This window comes from Thermobia domestica, chromosome 1 (genome assembly GCF_964235325.1).
Source record: "Thermobia domestica chromosome 1, izTheDome1.hap1.1, whole genome shotgun sequence".
NCBI lineage: Eukaryota > Metazoa > Arthropoda > Insecta > Zygentoma > Lepismatidae > Thermobia > Thermobia domestica.
In genome coordinates, this window is record NC_137454.1 from 118547329 (window position 1) to 118572454 (window position 25126).

General features: G+C 34.5%; 1 protein-coding gene across 2 annotated transcripts in view; it reads left to right on the forward strand.

Annotated features, from left to right (window-relative positions):
• The window catches only part of LOC145688342 (E3 ubiquitin-protein ligase RNF38-like), a 131903-nt gene that overhangs the window by 14553 nt on the left and 92224 nt on the right, over positions 1-25126 (forward strand). For both annotated transcript variants that reach the window (XM_081762491.1, XM_081762482.1), the window contains exons 2-5: positions 2684-2882; positions 6592-6718; positions 8871-8962; positions 13507-13667. In XM_081762491.1, coding sequence (XP_081618617.1) covers positions 2697-2882; positions 6592-6718; positions 8871-8962; positions 13507-13667 — 566 coding nt within the window. In that variant the 5' untranslated portion in view covers positions 2684-2696. The remainder of the gene's footprint in view (positions 1-2683; positions 2883-6591; positions 6719-8870; positions 8963-13506; positions 13668-25126) is intronic.

The window sequence follows — 25126 nt, forward strand, 5'->3', positions numbered from 1 at the left end:
TTCTATAATTTCGTGAAGGTGAGAGAAAGTGGTGGGGAACAGTTTATATTGTGAGGGTTATCGTGTAGATATTCTGTACAGTCGCGACTCCACTGGATTCAAGCCTCAGTTGTGGTTTGAAGTCCACGTTAATAGTAGATCCCACCCCTTGTAACCATAAGGTTGCATAAGGGCACAGAACACACTCAAACAATCTCAGCTTTTCTTCCAAACTGATTCAGTGCTCATACTTTCAGTATAAACTCCCTCCCCCCTTCCAAACGCAGATGCGGCCTTTTAAATATATTTTTAAGTTTCTCATAACTTTAAGTTCCTTGATTTTAAATAATTCCCTAAAGTTTTAATAACACATTGTCGATTATTTCATTCATTCTTATGACCACTTCTGCTACAAACTTAATGTTCGATAGAATATGACAGTATTCACTGCCTATTTGTATTGTTTCTACAGGACGTGTACTGTATAGGACTTCCGCATCTCCGTATGTTTCATATGGTTTTCATTTGTGAGACTTTGGAAAGTGGAAAATTAGCCGCCGACGTGAAGAAATCTATACCGTTGCCTATCAGGATTTCATTTAAACATGCAAGCGAAAGTATCAGTGATTTTAAAAGTCGCCACGTATTCCAACCTGCTTAGTTTTCGGTGGAATTACACACTAGATTGTCTTTTATTCATTATGTATAAGCCTTTGGGAGCGACAGAGGCATCTTATACATTTTCAAATTATTCGGGAGTTAAGTTGATTTGTTAGATACGTGGTTATATGCGAATATTATTCTTTCAATGTTTTGTTATTGTTTATCAAGTATATTTTGATGCGTTGTTTGGCATTCGTTTCCGCAGAATGAATGTTCTCATTCTGTAAAAAATCAAGCAATTCTTCCGTATGAAAATTTCGTTCTGTTACAGATTGTTTTAAGTACAGGGTGGTAAGAAACTATTTGAACAAACTTCGGGAGCTGATTCCTGATACCGAAACAAGCAAAAAAAAAAAAAAAAAAAAAAAAAAAAAAAAAAAAAGTCCTCTGGAACTTTGATCAGTGAGGGATTGTTTCGGCGATATAAGGTGCCTAAAGCGTGGGGAAAATGAATTTCAGAGGGCGGTAATTCAAAAACAGCGATACGTAGATAGTGCGGTTTAGAACATGACACTTGAAATCATACCTGCTCGATTGGAGAATGTACGCTTCAAACCTCCGCAAGATGTGTGTGAGGGATTCTCCAAAGGAACATAGAGATTACTTGCCAGGTTATAGGGGATTCCTATGTTCCTTTGTGATTGTGGCCAACCTCGATGCAAATAATTTTCGTTACAAAATTCCTTTCTTCATTGTGAAGTACTTACGCAATTAAACAACTGTAATTGTGTTTAGCATGACATGAACCTATGCGTGTAATTTTTATATTTAGGTGATATGAAAAGTAAGAAGTTAATTTAAAATTGTGATTCTTTATTCATGTTGTTCCATTGCTTCCCAAGGCACCTTTTGCCCAAATTTAAACTTAGATTCTTCGGTCTAATTAAAAAAAATACGAAAATATTATTTTCTATGTGACAGTCAAAATGTTGGGTAGTACTTTTACTGTTGCATGCTCAAGATCAACAACAATTTTTTTTTTTCATTCAACTGCTAGTAGGCACAGATTGTAGATAGATTAAATAAGTAAATGTTAATATTATCCCAATTGTCTGTCTGTATTCCATAATTTAATCATAAGTATGACACTTATGGAACTTAAATACACTGGATTTTAGGATTGGTGCCAAACTTTGTTTCTCCCAGAAAAGAAATGTGTTGTTCTGGTGCAATAGGAAATAAATATCCTATAAGAAGAAATATCACAGGAGTTTTCAAATTACAGTGAGACTTCTTTAAGACAACCGCCTAAAATTACAACTAAAATCGATCTAGAAAAGGTATCTTTCAGAGGGTTCCGTGTTTTACGAAGCATTTCCAAATCTGGGTGTAAAACTAACCCCAAGACGAGAAGAGAATCTATTGAATTATAGAGTCTGTCATGCTTAACAGCAATAAATATTTTCATGTATTAAAATATCCAAAATACACACAATCTACGAATGATTTTGAGATAGCACTCACATCTCCTTCAGTAAATCTGAAGATAACTTATTACTAACGTAAAAGACATGATAAAATTCTCTGCTTATCCATTCTCTAGAATAAAAGTGATGGGATAAGTTTATAATTAAAATTATGTTTATAGTTGGGCAATAAAATTTTCTTCTTTCTTAATTTATGGGCAATGAAAAGTCCTTGTTCTGCTTGTTGGAAATGCTTCATACTATAGTCGTAGTATTTGACATAAGGCACTTTGGATGTGTATTGTTCCGTACGTGTCATAGCATTATTACTGCTGTAGAACTCTGCAAAATGTGGTCATTTTTAAATGTTCTAGCGTCCTTAGTTTGCAATACTGCATGACAAATGTGCTGTTGTAAGTCTTCGTTTTATATGGAGATTTAAAATATGTAATAACCTGACGTGTTGTCATTTGAAAAATTACAACTTTATTGGGTTGGCAACGTTGTTAATGTTGCGGTATCACAGAATAAGCCGAGCAATGTTCCCTTACCGATATCTAGTGGGACAAGATTTCAGTGTTATCTGGCCATTAGTTTATAAGAAGATATGACTATATTTTTGTTTCTTTCTTTAGAAAGGCTAGTACAATGCCTGTAGCAGCATCTAATGGACAGAAGGATTCTGCTTATTGTTCCCAGTCATATCCTAAGCCAGTACGGTCAGGACCTCAGCTAAGTCCGGGCTCAGGAGTACCTGTTTACTCAAATGATCCCACGGCAGGTTCTCAAGAACGGAGGCAACTGTCTCCTCAACTGCATATCGTATGTGGCCAGGTAAATATTATTATTATTATTATGTAGTTGCTTATTTGTTTTATTTTTATGGTGTGTTGTTAGTCTGCCAGCAACATGATCAGTTCTCTGTGTTCTTGTTTCTGGAGCTTTATTAACCGGGTGTCTTCTGGTAATAATTTTAATAATAAAAGTAACGTTTAGCTAAAAGAGTGAAGATCTGTTCGCAAACAGTTTCATACAGAATACAATATGGGAAAATTGCGTTAACACATCTATTAATCTGTCATATTGACCATTTGCCACAAGGTAGTACTTCCCAAGAGATACAACAGCTCAAATACGCCTTTTGGGAGTGCGTAGTATGGAATGATTTTGCGTGGTACTACATAGAATGATAATTGGTGGACGTGGTGTAAGGTTGAAGGTAGAGTTTCGGTATTTTTCATTGGAGAAAATTATGAGTTAAACAGGGCTGGGTTTCCTTCGGTTTTCGTAATTATTTTTTCTAAATAACCATCAACGATAACGTTTCAGTGTTACTGTTTTACAAACGGTGGAATAGTTACATATACATCATTCAGGACAAAAGTGGTGTAGAATGATTTTATTGTATTTAGCGCATAGATGAATGATCTGTCTACGTTTATATACCTCAGGTTTAGAGATGCTGGTAATAGGAAGACTATTTTTGTCATAAAGTAAGGACATCTAAGAATAATTGTTCATCAGTTCCAACCATTATTTGTGTTAGGAAGGTGAAATTTCAAAGATAGTTTTTCGAGCATCTAGATTTTCTTAAAAAGCAACGCACTGATCATAGCGAGAATTTATCGTTGAAACTGTTTGCGAACTTGTTTTCTCTCGAATTTTTTAGGTCAGTGTTGGATTTTTAATTATTACTATTATATTGGTTCACTAAATATATTCTGGTAATATTTTATAGAGGTTAACCACTTCATGCTTTAAAATGCAGTACATATAAATGTATAAAATCATTTTGTTTCCACACAATACGAACGTGTGTAAAACATCTTTGGGAAAATTGATAAATTAAGTCTCTGAACTAACAATCCATCACTGCATGACCAGGGAATTTACTTTTCTCGATGCTAGAAATGTCTTTTCTTGGAATAAAAATATAGTAGTAGTCTTATGCTTATAAAATAGAAGTTCTAGAAAGGAGGTATATGGGAAGTTTGAAGTCTGCATTTTAAATAATAATAGTTGTATTGTTTTGGGAAATTTTAGCCCTGGAAAGTCCTGGGAATATAATTGTTCGTGCCTGTCCTTGTTTCCGTATAAGCCTACACTGTATTGTGATGAAGTTCTGTAAATTTTTTACATACTACACGTTAAAGCAGACAAATGCTTAGTCAAAATGCAGACTCGTTAATCGTGTAAAGATATTGTCAGAATATGTTTGATTGTTGTATGGGATATGAAAGATAAAGATATATCTAACACCATGTACTCTGTAGGTGTGAATTTACCACTCAGAATTTCATGGCTGTTACTATGACAACAACAGCGTTTGATACATAAATCATTATATTCAAACAAATACACCATAACTTATCAAAACACAATGAACTACGGACCATCTAAGTTTGGATGATGTGTTATTTTCACGTATAGACTATTTACACAGTGCACAGTTCTAATACGTCCTTCCCATTTCAAACTATATCTGTGCAAGTCCCTGTACGAACACAAGTAAAAGACTCTCAAAGGGAGTGAATTGGTATAGAAAACATAGAAATGTAACATTTTAATATATAGAATGCTGGTGTAAGTTTGTGGAAAATTTGGATGAGTACTAGATGGTACCAAATACAAATATTTTTTTTTCTTATAATTCCATATCCGAGTACACCTCATTGTGGTTCCACAAGCCTTCGAAGTGGCAGTTTGCAATAGGTTTTGTCATTCAGATTAAAGCAAAGCGCCTGAAATGTCCAATCCGCTATACGCAGCTCCTCTACAGGTTGCCTTTCACAAGGGTATCAGCCTTAACGTCCTAGTGACCATATTAAAGTAATAGTGTCAAAAACGACGCCTAAAATGTGAAATAGAAAAATAAAAACTTTTTTGAAAATTTGATTGAGAACTGGCAAATCTACACAAAATTTGGAATTGACCAGCACACGTTTCTACCATCTGGTTTTTGGGATCGCATTGTCGAAAGGATTGGCCACAAACATATAAACCTAGCATTTTATTATGTAGACTAACTGAACCTGCGCTCTCGACACAACGCATCATTCACATATGAGCATGAATCTCCGTGTCATTCGTCACAACATCTGTACATGTCCCTTTACAAACACAAGTGAAAGGCGTCTTGGTAACAAAATGGCAAGAAATAATAAAAGGAGATTTTTTCGATTATTTTTCCAATATCTCGCACCGTTTGCAATATTTGAGCGTATTTCCGATTGAAGTTTCTAATTCATGTATGACCAGTGTTTTATTTCTTCTTGCATGCAGTATGCAATAAGCGAATGCAGTACACACACAATTAATTATAATGTCAGCGATATATGGTGTTCATTGGGCAAAACATTCCAAACGATAGAAGATTCATCTTTGACTGGAGAAATAGTTATCCTTCGCTTTTCATTATCATTTGGCCATGAAACAAACACCTGAGAGATATACAACCCCTGTACACAACTATGTGGTATTGGAATGTATAACTCGTAGGATGTGATTATTCTTTAAAATTTCATCACTTCCAGTGTTACTCTAAAAAAATGTAATAAAAAATAATGGCCATGTTTTTTTAAATATTCAATTAGAACTGGACAATCCACACAAAATTTTGAATAGACCAGTGAAAACTGCATATTTCTAGCACTTGTGGTGTTCGAGATCTCGTTGTCGAAAGGATTGGAGACAAACTATAAACTTTTCTTTGGAGACAAACATAAACCTAGCATTTAAATATATAGATAGGAATTCTCACCTGCAAACTGATTGTTCGTAAACGACATGGACGTTCAGTTTCTGCTTTTTTTTTTAAATAGTCAAATAATTGAAGAACTCAAATAGGCTACTCTGTAAATAATATTTCACATCCAAACAAAAATAGCATTTTTCGTAAGTCATATGATCATACTAGTTAATCTCAGATTTTTCACAATCATTTGAACGTAGAAATCTATAAACATTCACTAAGGCTAAGGGAGACAGATGATTTAGGCAAGTGAATGATGATGGAATAATTGGTGGAATGAGAATGTGTGAGGAACCGGATGTACCTCGAGAAAACCTACATCATCCACCACAAAGTTTCTTGACCGGGGATCGAATTAGGGACCTCACGCACCAGAGGTAAGCGCTCTACCACTGAAGCACCTTGTCCCTCATTTCTCTTAATGGGTAAAAGTCTGCAAAATCTATTATTTGAAGTGATAATTTATTGCAGTTAATTTTTATGTTCAGTGTGTAAGTATAATATTGTAGTAAAGTAGTGCAACATTATGTAAATATATCAGTTGTCGTATGTACTAAGTATAAGTAGGCAGAGAGTAATTAGCAATAAACCAGAGAGATGTTTGAAATTTTTGCTATTTTGCGACCAGTGTAAGTTACCTAATCCTTGTACTTACTTTCTGTACGTACGCATTGTTTTTGTTTTGGTAACGTTGTGGTTAAATTTTTCTGTAGCTTTGAATTATTTAAAATAAATTGTGTTTACCGCCATGTTAAATATATATTTATCCTCCGTTCTTCGTAATTTCTTTAGGAAAGTTCCCTATTTTCTGGTGGACCAGCTTCTTTACTAAGTTTGAGTCCAAGCCTTGCTCCGAATGCAGTAGAGGGACATCCGCGCCCTTTAGGAGTGGATTTCTCACCGAGAAGGACTGTTGAAGGTAAGTAACAATCCTGTTACGTATAAATTTGGCTCGGAGGGAAAGTTACCTTACATATATTCGTATTGTCTTTAGTTGAAAATAGTATCTATCTGTGAACTCTACTCTTTAATAATACAAGTTCTCTATACCCATGAAAGGTCCCAGTTTTTCAATCAGTTGAAAACAGATTGTGAACGAAAGAGTTTATCAATTCACTGTTTATTCAATACAGAAATAAATAATAAAGTTGTGAAATTATTTGTATTCCTACTTCATTGTTCATTTATTTCGTTCACATTTTTTGGCTGAATATATACTAGCTGAGTACGCGTATGGCGACACCTTATACATGCTTACTTCTTGTAAGTACATGCGAATAGTGCATTATTGTTCAAACTTGTAATAATATTAGTACATTTTTCACAATCCGCGTAATGCGAGAAGGATAATATCAATACATAAACAAAGTAATAACTTATCGTAGGGAGTCCTTACGTTGTATAAGCTGTAGAAGTATTTCGTACATGAAGTTGCGTTCTTGTAAAACTAGGACTCTTGTAATCTTTTGTCGATGGTTTTCCAGATTATTTGAGTCTTCGAAACATTACACAACTCATTTACTGATCTATGACATGTTCATTTGATCACCATAAATTATGGAATGAATTATGTATTTTGGAAAGACATGACTGTCCTTCGTCAGTAGTAGTGAATCATTTATATAATCTTATGCAAAAGTCAGTCACATGCTGAGATGCTGCAACTCCAGTGGAAATAATGAAATAAAGATGATTTTTAACTATGTAAGATTCCAATACGTGACTTTTTAAGTAACGAAAAGAGATCACTTATCAACTTTCAACTTTATAGTATAGGTATACAAACAGCAAGGTGCACCTTAGCAAAACAGAAATTAAAGATCCACTATATATTATATAATATTGTAAAATCAGTGTAATTATTTTGTCTCATTTTACATTATTCAGTTTGCAACAGTGAACTTCAGAAACTGTCTTAAAGTGGCACCTAGTTGATTTCGAATGAGAGTTTACATACCTTGTAAAAGATTTCAGGGACTCACACGCTGGAGAAATTTAGCTATCAGAAGAGTTGGAGGAAAACAGACAAGATTCAATGCGTGATGAACGGACAAGTCAGAATCATAATAAATGTCACTTTGGGAAACATGAACTATAGTACACTACTTCCACCTATTAACCCTTTCGTGGGCGAATTTTTTCACAAAGGATGACACGATACCTCCTCTATACTCCCCAGTACACACTCAAAACAAACAAACAGAATCATTTCTTGAGTGTAATTCCCACTTCCATACTGAAAAAAACTTATGACTAATGGAAATATCGCTTCCCATTGCAGCAAATAAAAGCACACCTAGGCTCCCTTGGCGGGAAGTATGCTTCCCATTGCCCACAAAAAGTTATGGAGTTGCTCACAATGTTTCATAAATAAGAAGAGGGCGGTGGCTCAGTGGTAGATTGTTCACCTGGTGCTTGGGGTCTTGGGTTCGGTCCCAGCTCACGCCAAGTGTACTTTGTGGTGGACAAACGCCATATGTGTTGGTTTTCTCGGGGTTCCCCCGTTTCTTCCTACTTTCTTAATTCCACCATTTCATTCATTTTTCATCATCGCATTCTCCTTTAGCCTAGCCAGCATAATCGTGAGACGTAAAACTTAGATTTCATTTCATGTCATAAATAAGAAGAGAGAGAAAAAAAGAAAATTAATAAAAATATTTACTAATTTAATTATTAATTTTTTAATGGGCAATGGTATCCCTGAAGTATTGGCTCATACTCTTGTTTTTTCAGCGCTTCTTTGAAATAATTTTTTGGCACTTCTGAACGTACTTTCCTTCATCGTTTTCAAAATTTTCATGCTGTCTGTAGTACTACTGCTACATGGTAAATCAGCAACTTTAATAATAAAATTCAGAGTTAAAATTAAGAGGGGAGGTGTACTGGACGGGAATCGAAATTGTCTCCATAATAGCTATACTCTGGTTTTAAGGAGCTGATGCGTATAGGTCATAGTAAGAGAAGTAAATTTCATTCAAAATATGTATTGAATAGTATAGTACAGTATTTTTGGTTTTTGATAACTTCTATTCGTGCATTGTTGATATCTATTGTTTATTTCTTTCTTTCAGAACTATTTGCTGGGGGTACACGTCTTAGTCCGGTACAAATGACGCATTCCCCGCCATATTATCGGAACACGAGTCAAGACGATGGGAGAAAGGTAAGATGTAATTCGCCAATCTTTGTCAAGTATACACCGTGTTTCACGAAATCCGTGAAATAGTACAAATAGTATCTTAACAGAGAAACATAGACTTGCATTCAAATGATAATGAAGTAAATGATACACTCACCAATTTATGAATTGCAGCATCATATATCGTTATACGTATCTAAACGTACGGCGTACCTAAATGAATTTTCGTGTCGGATTGGGCGTGTCTCAACATGTCAAATACACTGAGCACAGTCTACTTATAAGCGCAACATTGTTTCTTTCTAAAATAGAGCCATTAGTAATGTTTCCCGGTGTTAGTAAACAGTGTGGACAGTATATTTATGTGTCTAATAAAAAAGTAAATTATTTACCTGCACATCTTTGGTTTTTAATTCACTATAGGTTTTGAATTACCCTATTTCGGTAATTATTATCTTTTGCGAAGGATGAAAAGTTCGACAAAACTGAGATTTTCCTATGGATTACATTCTTGTTGTATTTTCTATTTTTCCAAACTCCTGGTCTTTTGTCATGTCGTAAAAAATTCTGTTGAAAATAGCACCAAGTCTTTCATTATAAATGTGTCTTGTATTAATCACCACAAATAAATAAATAAACAATAAGTATGATGATCTTGAGCATAAAAGCACACTATTAAATCTTCCTGCAATTCCACCTATTGTGGCAGTGATTCTTCAGATTCCACCTTTTTATTAATATGAGTCCAAGATACTACTAAAATATTAATGAGTAATTAGTTTAATTTTTGGACAGTGTTATTTCTGCAGTTTATCGTATTAAATTATTTAATCCCAGAATTTATCTAACACTGGGATTATGGTTAAATTATGGGTTCTAATAAAATATACATCATATGTAGATCTAGGTCTAGACAATGCGTCGAGGATATAAAGACATCTAATGGAAAGTAAACATTCCATAAGGAAGGTGAACATATTTTACAAGATGTCTACGCAAAGAACAAATTAAATAAGCGTGTTTTATTAAGAACAAAAACTCTGAATTAAACCTTGGTAACGGAGTGTTAGATAGGTTATGGGATCAAATCAACCAAACAATAAACTGCAGAATTAACACTGCCTAGAAATTCAGCAAACTACTCAATAAATTACACAAGAATTTGGAAAATGTAATCCATAAGAAAATCTCGTTTTCATCAAACTTTTTATCCCTCGCAAAAGATAACAATAATTACCGAAATAGGGTAATTCAAAACCATGTACAGATGGATAATTTACTTTACATACATAAATATACAAGTATGAAAATAAAAATGAATACTTTACAATGAATAGTTTTGTACAGTATTTGTTCATTGCTTTTGATACTAATTGATGTCCATTTATTAAAAGAGAGAATGTATCTTTGCCTGCTTTGCTGAGTTACCAGATTATAATCTATTAAAAAGGTCAGTTCCAGCAAACACTCGGAACGTCCATCTTACTCCACCCCTTTTCATTCCCTCAGCTACTATTGATATTCAAATCTTAACCCTTTCGTGCATGAATTATGTTCTCATTGACATGTGATGATTATTTTTTTTCTTACAAATTGTTCTTGATGTACTATGACATGTAAAACCGAAAATTTTAAAATTTGATGTTTTCTTAGCAGAATTTAATTATTATTTTTATCTGTCCACTTGAATGGACTTCATGCATTTTGGGTAAGAGAATCATTTTTGAATTGTGACACACAAAGTTTGCAAAATTATACTAAAAATAAATAGAATAAACGTTATATTGTAGAAAACTTGCCAAAATGGTTTTGGTAGAAGTAATAAGAGTTAAAAATTAACATATTCAACAAAATCGTACATGTAACCACTGCTCTGTGACCTTCCCGAAATTTTCATCCCCAAGCTTTCGGCTTCGTGGGTATATATTGGTTTATGTTACGTCTACCCTTGAATGACATGATTTGCCCGACAATGCATTGATACTCTTCATCATTCACAGCAAATTCGAACCTCTTTTTCAGTTTATTCAGTACATATCGTAACTTATAAAGTCTGTCGATCGCATCTCGAGGCTGCGAATTATCATAGAAATGAAGATATTTCCATATGAGGTCAAACCGGTTTACTGACATTACGTCAGGTACAACTTTACAACTTAAAACTTCATCGTAAGACCAACACTGTCGTGTTCCTTCCCATTTTGATTCGCATACAGATTGTTCTGAAACAATGTCATTTACATCATAATCTATAAATAACTGCGAAAACAAATCAATTTGTTCATTTTCTGTAATATTTACATTGTTATTTTTAAGAAATGGAAAAACATTCTGAGAAAACTTATTGCCATATTTTGACCACCTCATTTTTACTTGTCTTTGGTTGCTTCTATGCAGAGGAGGATCTTTAGTTTCTTTGTCTTCATTCGTTTATGCTGATTCACTTCCCTCATCCTCAATATGCTGAGTAACATATGTTCAAGGCAGTTTGTGTGTACAGGTCTACATGTTCCTGATTTCAGTTTGATTTCAGAAAAGATTATCTTTTTGGAAGGTGTTCTAAACATACCAATTTTGTCTGCCATAACGTGTTGGAGTCAAGTGTAGTGACATCAACTGGAAATCGAACCCAGATTTCACACATATATTAGTCAGAAGTCTTGAAGAAGCTCATTGGTTGCCATAGAGGCTCCAATTATATTTTTGTGAGTGGCAAACACCACTTTTTGCAAAAACAATCATATCTTCAATAGATGTATAAAGTCCACTACAGTGGACAGATTGTTGCAGACAAATGTGCTTCAAGTGCATGCTGTCCACTACATGGGACATATCTGTTTGGTTGATTTTTGTACATACAAGAACAAAACCAGATAATATCATAATGTCAGCTTGTTTCAGACATTGTAACAAAGAAAAGAAAAAAATATCACTTGATTGGCACACCCTCCATAGAAGATGTCAGTAGATATTTTAGAAGAACTCGCCACGAATCTTTCATGCCTGTTTCAAGTGTGCATCGACGACGTCACACCCCTGCTTTCAGAGTTTCACGCTAGGTGGCAGAAAAATTCAGAGCGTCAGGTCACTCAGGTAACTTTTATTGAAAAAGAATGCACCTGGGTTGCGAGTAGAGTGATTCAGATTTCCTAGGGATTTGATGTGTTAGCCACTGACTGTATGCTTCATCTTTTTCCAATATTTGTTACAGCTGTGAAAGAGTTCGATACCAGCTTCGCAAAAGCCTGCAAATTTGCTATCAGAGCAGCTCTTCACTTATGTAATGATCTCGCAAACATTGTGGAAACGCTGACCCCGTAAAATAGTACTTAAAATTTGTGAAGAGGAAGAAATCTGGAGGTATTAGGTCTTTATGCATGGTGAAGGATAAAGGTTCACAGCCGCAACCCCGAACAAAAGTTTCTTTCCGCAATAGTTATGCAAGTGCATTGTCGATTAGCAATAACATAATGAGATTCAAATAAACCTTTCAAACATTTTACATAATCATATTTTATCCGTTCGAAGAACGGGCATTTCAGCTGGTAATGAATATGAAGTGCATAACTTAATGCGTCACTATTGTTAATCAGTTCTGAAACTCTTTCGTTGATTAATATCATCGTTGTTAGTCGGTGCATCTCTGTATTTAGAGTATTCACATTCTTATTTTACATGTTAACCAATTGTAATAATACTGCTAAATTCGTGTTGTTCAGCTCAATAATAGATCTTGTGAACTTGCTTACGTGCTAGTCTTCTCACTTGTATTGCTGCAAATTTTCGCTACTTTTATGCCAAATGATTAGAATTGTTCGTTATATTAAAATATTCAACATCGTAAAATTGAGAAAGAAAAATATTAAATATGTACAAAGTATTACTTACGTGATTACTCCTGCATCGTTCATTGATTCATATTTTGCACATCTGTAGAGTTAGTTAACAAGATCGTACGTTAAAAAATTATTTTTGTGAAAAATAATCCATATTTTTGTAATTTTGATATGGAGTAATTTGAGATAAATATATACGTAATTAATTATAAAAGAAGCTTCTTGCTTGTTTCTTTAGAAGGTAAAGAAAATACTATATTTTTACCCAGTTTTTAAGGTTGAATATTATCTCTGCTGATGGGAAAGATGAAACTCATTCAGCTTTCAGTTTTTGTAATGAGTAACCGTGCGTAAAAAGAAAATTAGAGCATTCCATGTGTACAGTTCACAGTTGGGCTCTGTCTCTGTGAAGAGATTTTCGTGTGCTTTTAAACTAAAACATAATTTGAGAGGAGTGGTCATAATGTATGCATAAAAGGAATATGCATTTTTGTCTACTCAGAACAATGTGTTATGTGGTGTCTAACTTATATAGTGGGAATTATTTCGTCTGATCACGTGAAATATCAAATAATGGGATATGATCCTTCAAAGTTCTAATAGCATTTTGGAAAATCGATTACTTGTTCTTGTCCGTGTACATTACGTATTACGTAGCTGTTAGTTATGTAAAGTTATTTTATGGCTGTTTATATCAGGATTATAACCAGTGAATTACTATTGTATTTTCAGAGTGAGAGTCCATCTCGGAAGAGGCGATGTGTTTCTCGTGGTAGTCATAGTATGGTAGATATTTCTGCTAGTAACCCTTCGTCTCCTCCGTGGGATATGCCCTCCAGTCAGCGGCGAAGGTTACCTACACCTAGGCGGCCAGAACCTCGACATAGGGGAAGGTACGTATTAGTTAACAGCGATAAAAGACTATACTCGTACATGTAATATTTTCTTCTGTTCTTAGTCCAGTATTCTTGATTTCATAGGCTTTCTTGGTAACAAGAAAGCTTTACTTCTTTGGTAATCTTGGGCAATAGTAATAATTTTTTCCTTCGTAGAATTGCTGTAATAGTACTTATCGTCAACATACTAAAAGTTCTTACGGATCTGATTAGTGCTAAAGCCGCCAAGGCACCTTCATCAATTTTTAACTAATTTCTCAAAAACATTTAATTTTAGAGAGAAAATGAACTGGACCTATTTGAAAGTAGAGAAAATTTCCTGTCAAGTAGTTTTTCTGAATTTTCCTAATGCTTATAATTCCTCAAAAATGTTTCCGGAAAATTAAATGAAAAATTAGCTAAGAAATCGTCAGCTTTTTTCAGGAACATTTGAAATGTTTTTAGGATTAATGATCATTATTCATCTACAAATGATGATTTTACTATGAAGAGTAGATTAGAGGATATTTCTTGTTAAGCAGGTAGATGTTCTTTCTCCTCTCCCCCCTCATCACCTGTGCTATTAAAAGTATAATGTGTGTTCCGCTTTTTGTAACGAACACAGGTGTTATTTGTCATTTTTTAAATTGTTCGTACAATTCTGTCTTTGACACAGCGTGGAACAAAAGGAATCTATAACGCTGTGCTTCCTCTTCAGCTAATGATTTTTTTTTTTTTTTTTCAATGGCCACACAACCCGAAAATGCCACTAAGATTACTATAGTTGCAATAATTCCACCTTAATTAATATCGCAAAGATATATTAAATATTCTCTGTTTAAGTTAGTACATAAAGCTCAGGTATGCTTCTCGAAAATATCCTGTCGATGATCCCTCTCTCTTTAAAAGTGTTCGAGAGTACTTCGATGTTCATACAAAACAAATTTCCGTAATTTATTTTCATTTAACAGTCGTTGACCGCGGAAGTGTTTCTGACTATTTTGAGGCGAGTTTGCAGCTCTTTTTTAAGTCCCGGCGCATTGGCGTTATGCTATATTCGGAAGACAGTGAAGAATAATCTTCAATTAAAGAGGAATTTAGTCCAAATAATGAGTCGACAAGCACTTAACTTGAGCCATTGCATTTCGTATTGCTAGAGACGAAACTTTTTCGCAACAATTTTGATCTTTTTTGTAGCATTAATTATCACAATTTTCGCATTTATGTCGGATTTTTTTTAATGTAGCTTTTTTTTTTTTTTTTTTTTTTTTTTTGCGCAATATGGTACGTGTAAACAGTATATTTTTGGTAGTAAGGTGTATCTAATAGAAAAATGAGGACATGAAGAATGAAGAATACAAAAATGAAGAATGACCCCTTCTTGATCGTTTCTCTATATTAAATTGCAATGATCCGATTAACCAGTTAACTTAACAATAATAAACTTGTCTAAGCGGATGAGTTGGTTTTATGACTTTAAAGTACGATAAATATATAATGTAGCTAACAGTGTAACATAAAAATATTTAAATTATGACTGTATTAATTTTAATTTGTCTGCATTATCATCTCGAGACATTGGTCGTCGTCTGTAATTTTTTGAGCAAGTTTGTTACATATGTGTTTTTCACGCAATGGATAAAGTTTCTTTCGAATTTCAAATATCTCCAGAATTTATTAATTGTTGCCTAATCTTCCCTAATCTTTTGAGGAGTGTTAAAAAAAAAAAAAAAACTCAGCAGTTCATCATTCAGGAAACGAGTGCCTATGATTCAAAATGTGAATAAAGAATGAAACATTAAAATACTTCAAATAAGTTAACTCAGGACATTTCGCAGGACATTTTAAAAAAGACATTTCTCGATTTTGTACGCGTCTTCGCAACACACAGGACAACTCTTTGAAAAACAGTACTCTACTGCGAAAATCAGTACGTTTGGTCACTCTAGATATATCTGTACTTATACCATACTTCTTGTAACAGGATATTTCCGTATTTTATTCAAAGTAATATAGAAATGAATTGTGACAAATTGTGTATTTTGTGTGATGAAAAATTGTGTTAAACCTAAGTCTCTATATCAGAACCTCCCTTTACTAACAGAGCTTCCCTATATTGCCTTCGTATTCGTCTTCGGCGTGAGAGACCTGGGTTAGATTCATGGCGGGAGCTCGTAATTTGAATTCCATATTAAATTATAGCATCGGTGCTAAAAAGGACGCTTATCTCTAATCCAACCAGTCATACTAACAAATGCAAGTAAGGTGTCAAGTGAGAATATATATATATATATATATATATATATATATATATATATATATATATATATATATATATATATTATTATTATTATTATTATTACCATTCACAGCGATTGCAAGAAGGCATATGTCAAGTGTTCAAACTATTAAAAAAGTCGTATAGGTAACTATAGATCTTTTGTTACGCAGAAATTAAGATCAACTGAATCGCATTTTAACTTCAAGAAAGTATATCTATTCTGTGGGGAAGAATGTTGCGAACCCGAGAATAAATTCTCTGTGAAGACGTGGAAATTTGGCAAAGTAAGTACACTTCCATGTAACAATTAATTGCTACAGAAAGCTAGTGAGCAAGGTGATTGGGGAAGAAGATTGGAAGTCATTCTGTTTCTTACTAGGGGAGAAGGATTATACCACAAGTTATGCATTATCAAATTTTTTAGAAGATCTAAAAGATTGTCGGCTGGGCTTCATGAAGACCCCAAGAAATCCTTTGCATTCGATAAAATAAAACTTGAGGAAAGTAGCGATCTCTAGTTCACAATAAGCGAATTCTTACGCAACGTAGAAAATAAAAATAAAAAACAAATTGCAAAGACCATCTCTCGCTCTCTCTCGTGGTGAAATATATATTTCATCAATATATATATATATATATATATATATATATATATATATATATATATATATATATATATATATATATATATATATAAACAGCTCTTTCGAAGTGCTAGTCAGCCATAATGGCTAATAAACGGTGTAGTATGATTTGTGGAACCAGAAGCCTCAACTTAAAAGTTTACGTAAGAAATCTTTTCTTCCATTATCTTTTGTCTAAAAAAGATTTATAACATATTTTATTTAATAATTTCAAGAGACGAACAAAGATCTATTAACACAAGAAAAAGGTCGTCTTCACTTGCGATGATGTGTAACTCAAAAATTCAGATTTCTTTTCCAGTATTTTATGTATTGCTCTATAATAGGTCTCATTTGTGATTATTACAATCTATTCAATAAATATGAAAGTTTTAGTTACGGTAATTTTCCTGTTTTCATTTAATATTCATGTATTCATTTATTACTTATTCACGTATTGCATATGTTGCTGCTTGCTTTAAGACATTATTATTCTTGAACATTTTATTCCCATAAACATTTGTAATATATCAATTAAAAATTTGTTCTGTTTATTCTAACAGTTCGAATGCTAATAAATGAATGTATACGACACGTGCTAACTTATCTCAAGACAGGCAACATTTTCTTCTACGACGACTATTAAATGAAAATAAACTAAGTGGAATTGTTTTATATATCCTATCGCCGTTCCGAGAAACGTTTTTGAAGGGGGAGGGCTAGCGTCAGCCTCTGAATATTTTCGAAAGAAGCATTCCTGAACTTAATGCACTTAATTACTGTTGTGATATTAATTCGGATGTAATCAACAGTGGAATAGGAATACAAAGTAGAAACTGGATCCAGGTGGCTAAGGATAGAAGTCAGTGGAGAGCTTCTGTGAACACGGCATTGAACCTCCGGGTTCCATAGTCCATAGAGTTAGTTAGTAATCGTCAGTGGTATGAATATTTTGAAGACCTGGTGAGCACTTGTATCCTTTTTTCTTGGATTTGAGCTCATGAGTTTTATCACAAGGTCAGCATCATATTTTGCTGTCATGGTGTGACCTCTTTTTGAAGGTAATCAATCTATATCACATTTCGGAAATCTTCAGAAAACTGATGTCATCACCTTGCCAGCGGATGGAATGACCTTCACCTTTTTTTGGAGTAGGAAATGAAGGGTACTTTCACTGTTTAGATTATTGTTTGGTTTCGGGGTGGTAGTCATAAACCCAGCATTCGTTCAAGTGATAAATCGCGATAGAAAATTATTCACATCACGTTTAGAAGTTTCAAATTGTTCAGTGGTGTGCTGTACCGTGTGCACTTTTGTTAACGAGTCAGAAGACGTGGGTCCATAGAGCTTAGACCTTTGATAAACTAAGTTAATTTTTCAGAATGTGATCGCTCGCTACTGTGATATGCCCAACCTGTGTCCTATCTCACAAGTTGACAATCTCCGATCGTGCATGATATCAAATACGAGGGTAGTGTTTCCTTTGTGATAGCATTTGATAGTCTTCTTTGACCTCGGTTCATTTTCAGCATTTCTTACCATGCTTGGATTCTTGTACCCATTTTTTGATGTGGCATATAAAGAGACAGATTCACTTGAAGTATTGACGTATTTTAATTGGGAACTCCAAACTTAGAAACTAATCTGTCTTGCCTACTAACGATGTGTAACAAACTTGTGTTCTGTAATTGTGTGTACTATTTTTTGCTTTCGCTTGTGCAGTGGAACACCAGATTGGTGAATCATCCATGAAATGCAGTTGGATCGTTGATCCAATGGGAAATAAATTTTTGACACGTAGAATTCCGACCTGTTTTTCTTTTTCGTTCCCACTAGCTTTGATTTTATCGGAGTTTCCTGTTTTGCATTGAGTGTAGCCTGTCTCACAAATGAAAGGAATATGGTGTCGCGGCCACGAACGGTCTCAAGGGGAAGCTTAGACCTTCGTGGTGGACTGGTAGGATTCTCAGTGTTAGAAAGTTGTAGAACACCGATTCTATCATTTGCATTTAAAGAACAACGAATAGTTTGTTCACGCTCCCAAGTAAGCTCAGGTAGAATTCAAAATATAGGTTTTATATACATGAGCGCTTAACTAATTTATGGGCGTACTGACAGGGTGTGAAGACACCGATATAGAGAACGATAGCCAAGAACAACAAGTATTTATATACCGCCAGAGGATAATTATATCACAACAAGAATAATTCATATAAGGGCCACGATTTATGTGGGCCAGGGTTCGAATCTCAATGTAGCCACCAATTTATGTCAGCGGGTACATATCCCAACGATTCAGTTATCAAATTATGTGCGTGACGCGAGGTATCGCATGTCACAGGCCGACAACAATTATGTCGCGCGTGCACATTCCACCAATCTGTCACCAAAGTATGTCTTGGTGGAGGAGGTTGTTATTAGTACAATAATAATGAACAATAGCAAGAGGTAGCCTTGAAAAAGGCTGTTTATATTGATAGCAAGAGGTAGCCTTGAAAAAGGCTGTTTATATAGGGACTTTAAATTAGTCCGAGTCAAAGAGGAGCTATGCAGCTCGGATGATAGATGGTTAAATGACATACAATTTCAATAACAACCGAGTGAAGGCGCAAAGGCGCAGATGTCCATCTCAAGCAAACAGGCTATCGAATGACCACTCGTCAAGGGGACAGCTTTAGGGTCCCGGAACAATACAGATAACAAAAGCAAGGCGGTTTTCGTCTGAATGAGGACGAGTGAGGTCAGTACGCAAAAGAACAATAATTACGAGTATTACGATATTAGCGAGAAGGCGTCAGCGAGTTGGAATACCACTGCTATCAGCCAGTTCAGAATACTTAGCAAATTAGCATATCAAAGACATATTATATCATTATAATTAGACACGAGATTGCTGCTCGAATTAAAAGAGATCTAGGAAATCAAAAGTAATTAGCAATTCACACAAACGATATTTAAGCAACAAAAGGTTTCAAAGTAATTTTGAAACTACTTGGGAGGTGATCCCCTTTACAGTTAAGCGACTTTATGAAAAGATAATGCAAATGACAGTTACATGAAAACATTAAATAAACAGTGATAACCCACCTGAGGTCCGTGGTCCTACCTCCAGGCACTCTAAGTCGAGATGGGAAGACTCCGGGGCTATCTTCGACGCTGCTGTAGCCGTTTCGTACGCACCAGGTAGCACAATCACTTAAAAGCACTAAGAACACTATTACGAGAAACTTACTTGTACTTCGAGCGGCTGAAATACAAGAACAGGATAGACGGACGATGATCAGGACTTCATGTAAGACGATGTCGTCACTGAGCTTCGTACGGGATTAGAAGTCTTCGGAATATTTGGGACTTCGCACAGGCTGGTCTTCTCCTGGATGGATGATGGAATAGAGGTGAGACGAATGGTGAATGCAGTTCCCAGTTTCGAACTACGTCCAACAGGATTTCATTCCACAGGTCATCTGCCTTCTCCAGTAGACTACAACATGGGCACGTCGATACGAGGCGTTAATATAGATATTGAGAAAGAATTATGAAACGTTCACCAAAAGGGAAGTATTGAGAATGTTTTTGGAATGACGTAAACAATGCAAGTTCGAGTTAGGAAGAATTTTATTAGCTGGCTCGAATAAGTCCGTAGACTGAATACATTACAGGGTGACTTTCCTACATGAGGTCTTCTACGTAACTCAGCGTTAGCACAGGTTAACGAATATTGTTTTAGGAAGCATTTAGGTACACAAAAGTTGAATTAATGAGAGATCTTAAAGAGATCCTTGTAGAGCCAATGTTCAGATTAGGTAAGCAGAATCTGAGTAGTAATAACTAAGTTTGTAGGTTGTCTGTATACTCACAGTGAGAACAGAGGTACTGTCCAGTTGAGCACTTAAGGTGGAATTAGTGATAACACACACTGCTCGTCTCCAATGATGGATCTTTACGAAATGTCCGTGGTGGAAGGAATACCGTCCTTACGCCGTATGATGGAAGTTAACAGTCACTGCTGACACAATAGCACAAGTCGGTGAGGGATGTAACAAAGTTTCTCCCGACCGAAGAACGGGCTATAACAAGAGTGTCAACGTTCCGGCGTAGTTCCAAGTTAGACTGTGGACGATAAGTCCATGCCTTGGAGTTTGATGGAACTTTACCCGAAGGAAGCAACAAGCGGAAGCTTGTGCCACTTCTAAAGGTGATCGGAATTCCCCCGAAGGGGGCAACGGGCGGAGGCCCGCGCCTCTTCGAAAACTCGATGATGATCCCCCGAATTGACGAATTGACTAATTCTACTCTCTCAAGAGAGATGTACTCACTTTTTGTTTGACCTTATCATTTTCACACGGCACTAGGGTAGGGACGTGTGAAGGCAGGGGTAAGTCAGGGTTTTACCTGATTGGATTTCGAATTATTTATTAAACGAATTTAAGTTTCTGCGACTGCGTAAGCAGGCGGAGGGCGTATCCTAAAAGCTTCCTGTACATGGAAAAATTTACTGATACAAAAACCCTGATAACCTGAGAAGGTTAACATTTGACCTCATGTGTACAAAGAGTCAATTTTAGTTACAGATAGTACAATTTACTGAGACAATTTTAATTACACCGTGACTCTCCAGACACATTATATTTTCAATAAAATTTCAAGAGTTCAAAAGTTCAAACTTTGCAAGTGTGCTTTAAAAATTAACGACTTATGTCTGTGACAATTTATATTACTAAAACGTCCAAAAACAGAGTGAATAATCAAATTTATAATCGAACACTTGTGGTCGTATTACGGGAAGATGAGACTCTGTGTCATAGTTATTGAATATATGGTTGACTAACAAAATAACCTTTTTAACCTTTAAGTTAACTAAACGAATTTCATATTAATTCTGTCGTTTCTATTTATTTAAGATTTTGATAACCAAAAAGTAGGAATCTATTACTTTCCTGTAGTAGAAAATATTATCTTCTCTAGACGAGAAAGGTTATAGTTTAACTGATTCCTGAGCAGACAGTCAGCTGGCTGGGAGGGATGAAGCAGACATAGTATTTCATCCAACAAAAAAAAATAAAGACAGCGGGAGGAACTTGAATGCGCGAAGAGAATGACTAACATTTCCCTGCTCTCTCGTTCTTCCTTGTTTTAAGATTTAAGGAAAAAAATAAACTTGTCTACGCAATTAGAAAAATAATTGTCGTTAATTGTTTGAGTAATTGTGGAGTGTGGCAAAAATTTTGGCGCCAATTGAGATGGCGCGTGTGGCACACTACAGTCGACGCCCCTTAAGGAAAAAAAAAATTTTAGTTTGCTCCGACAAATCTAAACATTTTTTTTTTTTTACTTAGGGCTAATGGCAAAATAAATTTTCAGAGTTGGCAACACTTTCATGTTAAATGAGTTTTTACTTTGGGTTGGCAACATTGACTTTACCTATGGTAGGTCGCAACACTGTTGTATGTTCGAGCAATACTACATACTAAGGTTAATTAAAATTGAAATAGAACATACCCTAACTCAATATAAGAGAACTCATATAGTATATAGTGACAATTTCATAATAAGTACATAAAACTAAGAAATGACACGATTAGTGAACTTTAAACTACATGATTGGATCATAAACTCAATGATGCTAATCAATACGCTATACCTATAGACATTTACAAAGTATGTATATGAGCTTAAACTAAATGCATTAATTCTTTAAACCTTTATAACTTTTCTCCATATGTACCTTAAAATTTTACATGTAAATTTAAATGATTTTATTTTTAATAATAATTTCCAAAATTATTAAGATTTTCTAACAATTGTGCTGATAGAATAAAAATAATATGAGACCAAGTAATTCGTATGCGATAGCAATATCGAATTGTATTTGCAAAGATACAAAAACAAAAGGAAACAGAATTACCAAATTCTTGTTTATCTACGGAAACATAATAAGGAAGTAGACACATAGTTGACCTTACTGAACCCAAACAAACCATTAAAGGATAAGAGATGAACTTGACCTACTTTTTAGACTTAACGGTACATTTTCTTTTTAACTTTTTCTTTTTCTTTTAAAAAAAAAAAACTACCCTAAACCATTAACACATTCAGCTTGGTCTCGAGCTGATATATGATATTTTCTACAGAGGGGTAAACCACAGAAGATGAAAGAATTCAAGAATCTGTATATAGACTCATATATATATTCTTCAGCTACACAACTAAACTTTGAGATATTTTTTTTTTTTTTTTTTTTTTTTAAACTGTTTCTTGTCCCTACGTTAACGGAACCATTCTATTTGGAAACAGATGTTTCGAGATTGTACCTTTTACACATATGACTAATATATTGTAAGTGTAAATTACAGCTACCTTTTAGATGTACGTTTAACAAATTAATGATGCAAATTATCATTGCATTGGATTAGACAGAATACTATTGTCACACTTTTATTCTTATATAATTAATATAACGTACGAGGTATTATAGACCTCCTGATTTGAAACATTATCGTTTTCAATACGATTATTATTAGCATGGATGTTGTTGGCAACATCAATATTAATACTATTATTACTAGCAACAATGTTATGGTGGCTATTTCTTATGCATTTTGTTACTTTAATTATTTCGAATTTATAGCTACAAGCATTAGTTTGATCAGTTTGTATCAATTGTTATAGAAATTGATAATGAATCCTTCATAATTGATTTACAAAATGGCAAAGCTTACGAGATAACATGAAAATTGATTCTCTCACTGAAAGTGTTTTAGAGTACAGGTGAAAGACCTTTTGTACATTTATGTGGGAAATATAAAATCACTATGCCACAATGATATTATGATACAGAGCAAGAAATTACAGATATGAAAAATATAAGCTATTTATGCGTTATGATCTTATGAATCCGTTAAATGACGCATAAGTAAGTTAAGTAAGTTAATTGTTACTTCAATGATGTTAACTTACGTGTAATTAAGGAGATTTCTGAACAACAAACAATAGATAGTTCTAAGATTAATTAACATACTGACTTCTAGTATGGTTGAAATAATTATATTCTTTGCGCGTGGGACGCAAGTTGCACAATTTTTGTTTAAATAGAGTATTCTAGAAAGGGATGATGATGCCTTTCGTACTAATGACTCAACATAAATAAATCTACTAAAGTTTAATAATTAGGCAATTCATAGACAATTCTCGCTTGAAATAGGAATATTTGAGTTATAATTGAACATTTACAATTAACGATAAAATACTAATGGTTTTAATTCGCTAATAGCTAATTAATGTGAGCTCGTCCACGCTACTGGACTAGATGAGCGGTTAGAAGACCTTTAAACTATCATAATATTTCTATATGTATTGCCTATAATTAATTATACATATTACCTTAAAAGCTTTTTCAACACATTATAACTACATTGTTAACAAGCATAGACGATTATTGGAATCAATATGAGGTTTTCAATTAATCGGCATCAGATATGGGTACTTAATCATACTAAATTCATACATTTTTCATCCTTGTTTAAGGGCACAAATTATACACAATTATATCGCTACACTTGAATTTCTTACTAAAATTCGCTTTACAATTAACCTCTAGATTAAATGATTTCAATTACATATGGCGAGAGCTCGAGAATCCTTAAGTCACTGTTGTAGATCAAACAATTGATCTTCAAATAACAAATTAACGATAATTAAACTTCGGATGAGAGAGTTTTACATTAAGATTTTCCTTTTTGAGAGGGGCGGCTTGGCTTTTTTGAATGAGATTGGATGACTTGTTACGTTTAGTAATAATTGCATGAATTCCATTAGCAATTTTTAGGCGTCTGATTTTAACGCAGAAAAAGATAATAATGGCTTAATTTAGTAGAACATTTAGACAAATACACAATTAACTCGGCCGTGGGCAACTTTACTAGGCTTTCTGGTGCGGACAACCTTTTACTCAAGGAAGAAGGAATGGAACTGGTCATTGGTGCTCCTAAGATAACTAATACGTAATGAAATAACACATAATACTAACTTCAATATACCTGAAAGATTTTCTCGCTTGACACTAACCTTGGAGCGGATGGCGCTCGGAATCACTTTAATACAACAGAAAACTTACTCAGTATAGCAGGCCTGTTCAGAAGGGGCCGCTTATTAGCACTTTTACCACATTTACATATTTCTGCAAAGGAAACAAGACACTTGGCCTCCTTTTCCTTGCTTTCTATTCGCCTTTTAATCGCATTTTTGCCTTCTGGGAGAAGACAGAGGGGCTGCAAGAAAATGCGCCCAGGTCGGTAAATTTACGGACCTATTGAATCAACATAAGCATGGCTGGACCTAGACTGACGCAAAGCGGTGTGGTCACTCCGAAAAGATGACGACAGCTGTTTGACGCAAGTAGGCAGCAATTTGCAATCGCTATTTCGAGGACAGTATGAAGGTACTGTCGATAGCAATTTAGCACAAAAGGGAGATATGTATCCTACACATCAAACGCAATTTATATGAATTTCTTCAAGATGCGAGGGGAAGTCCTACTTAACCCAAAACACTACAATTGAAAATTAGCGAGATTA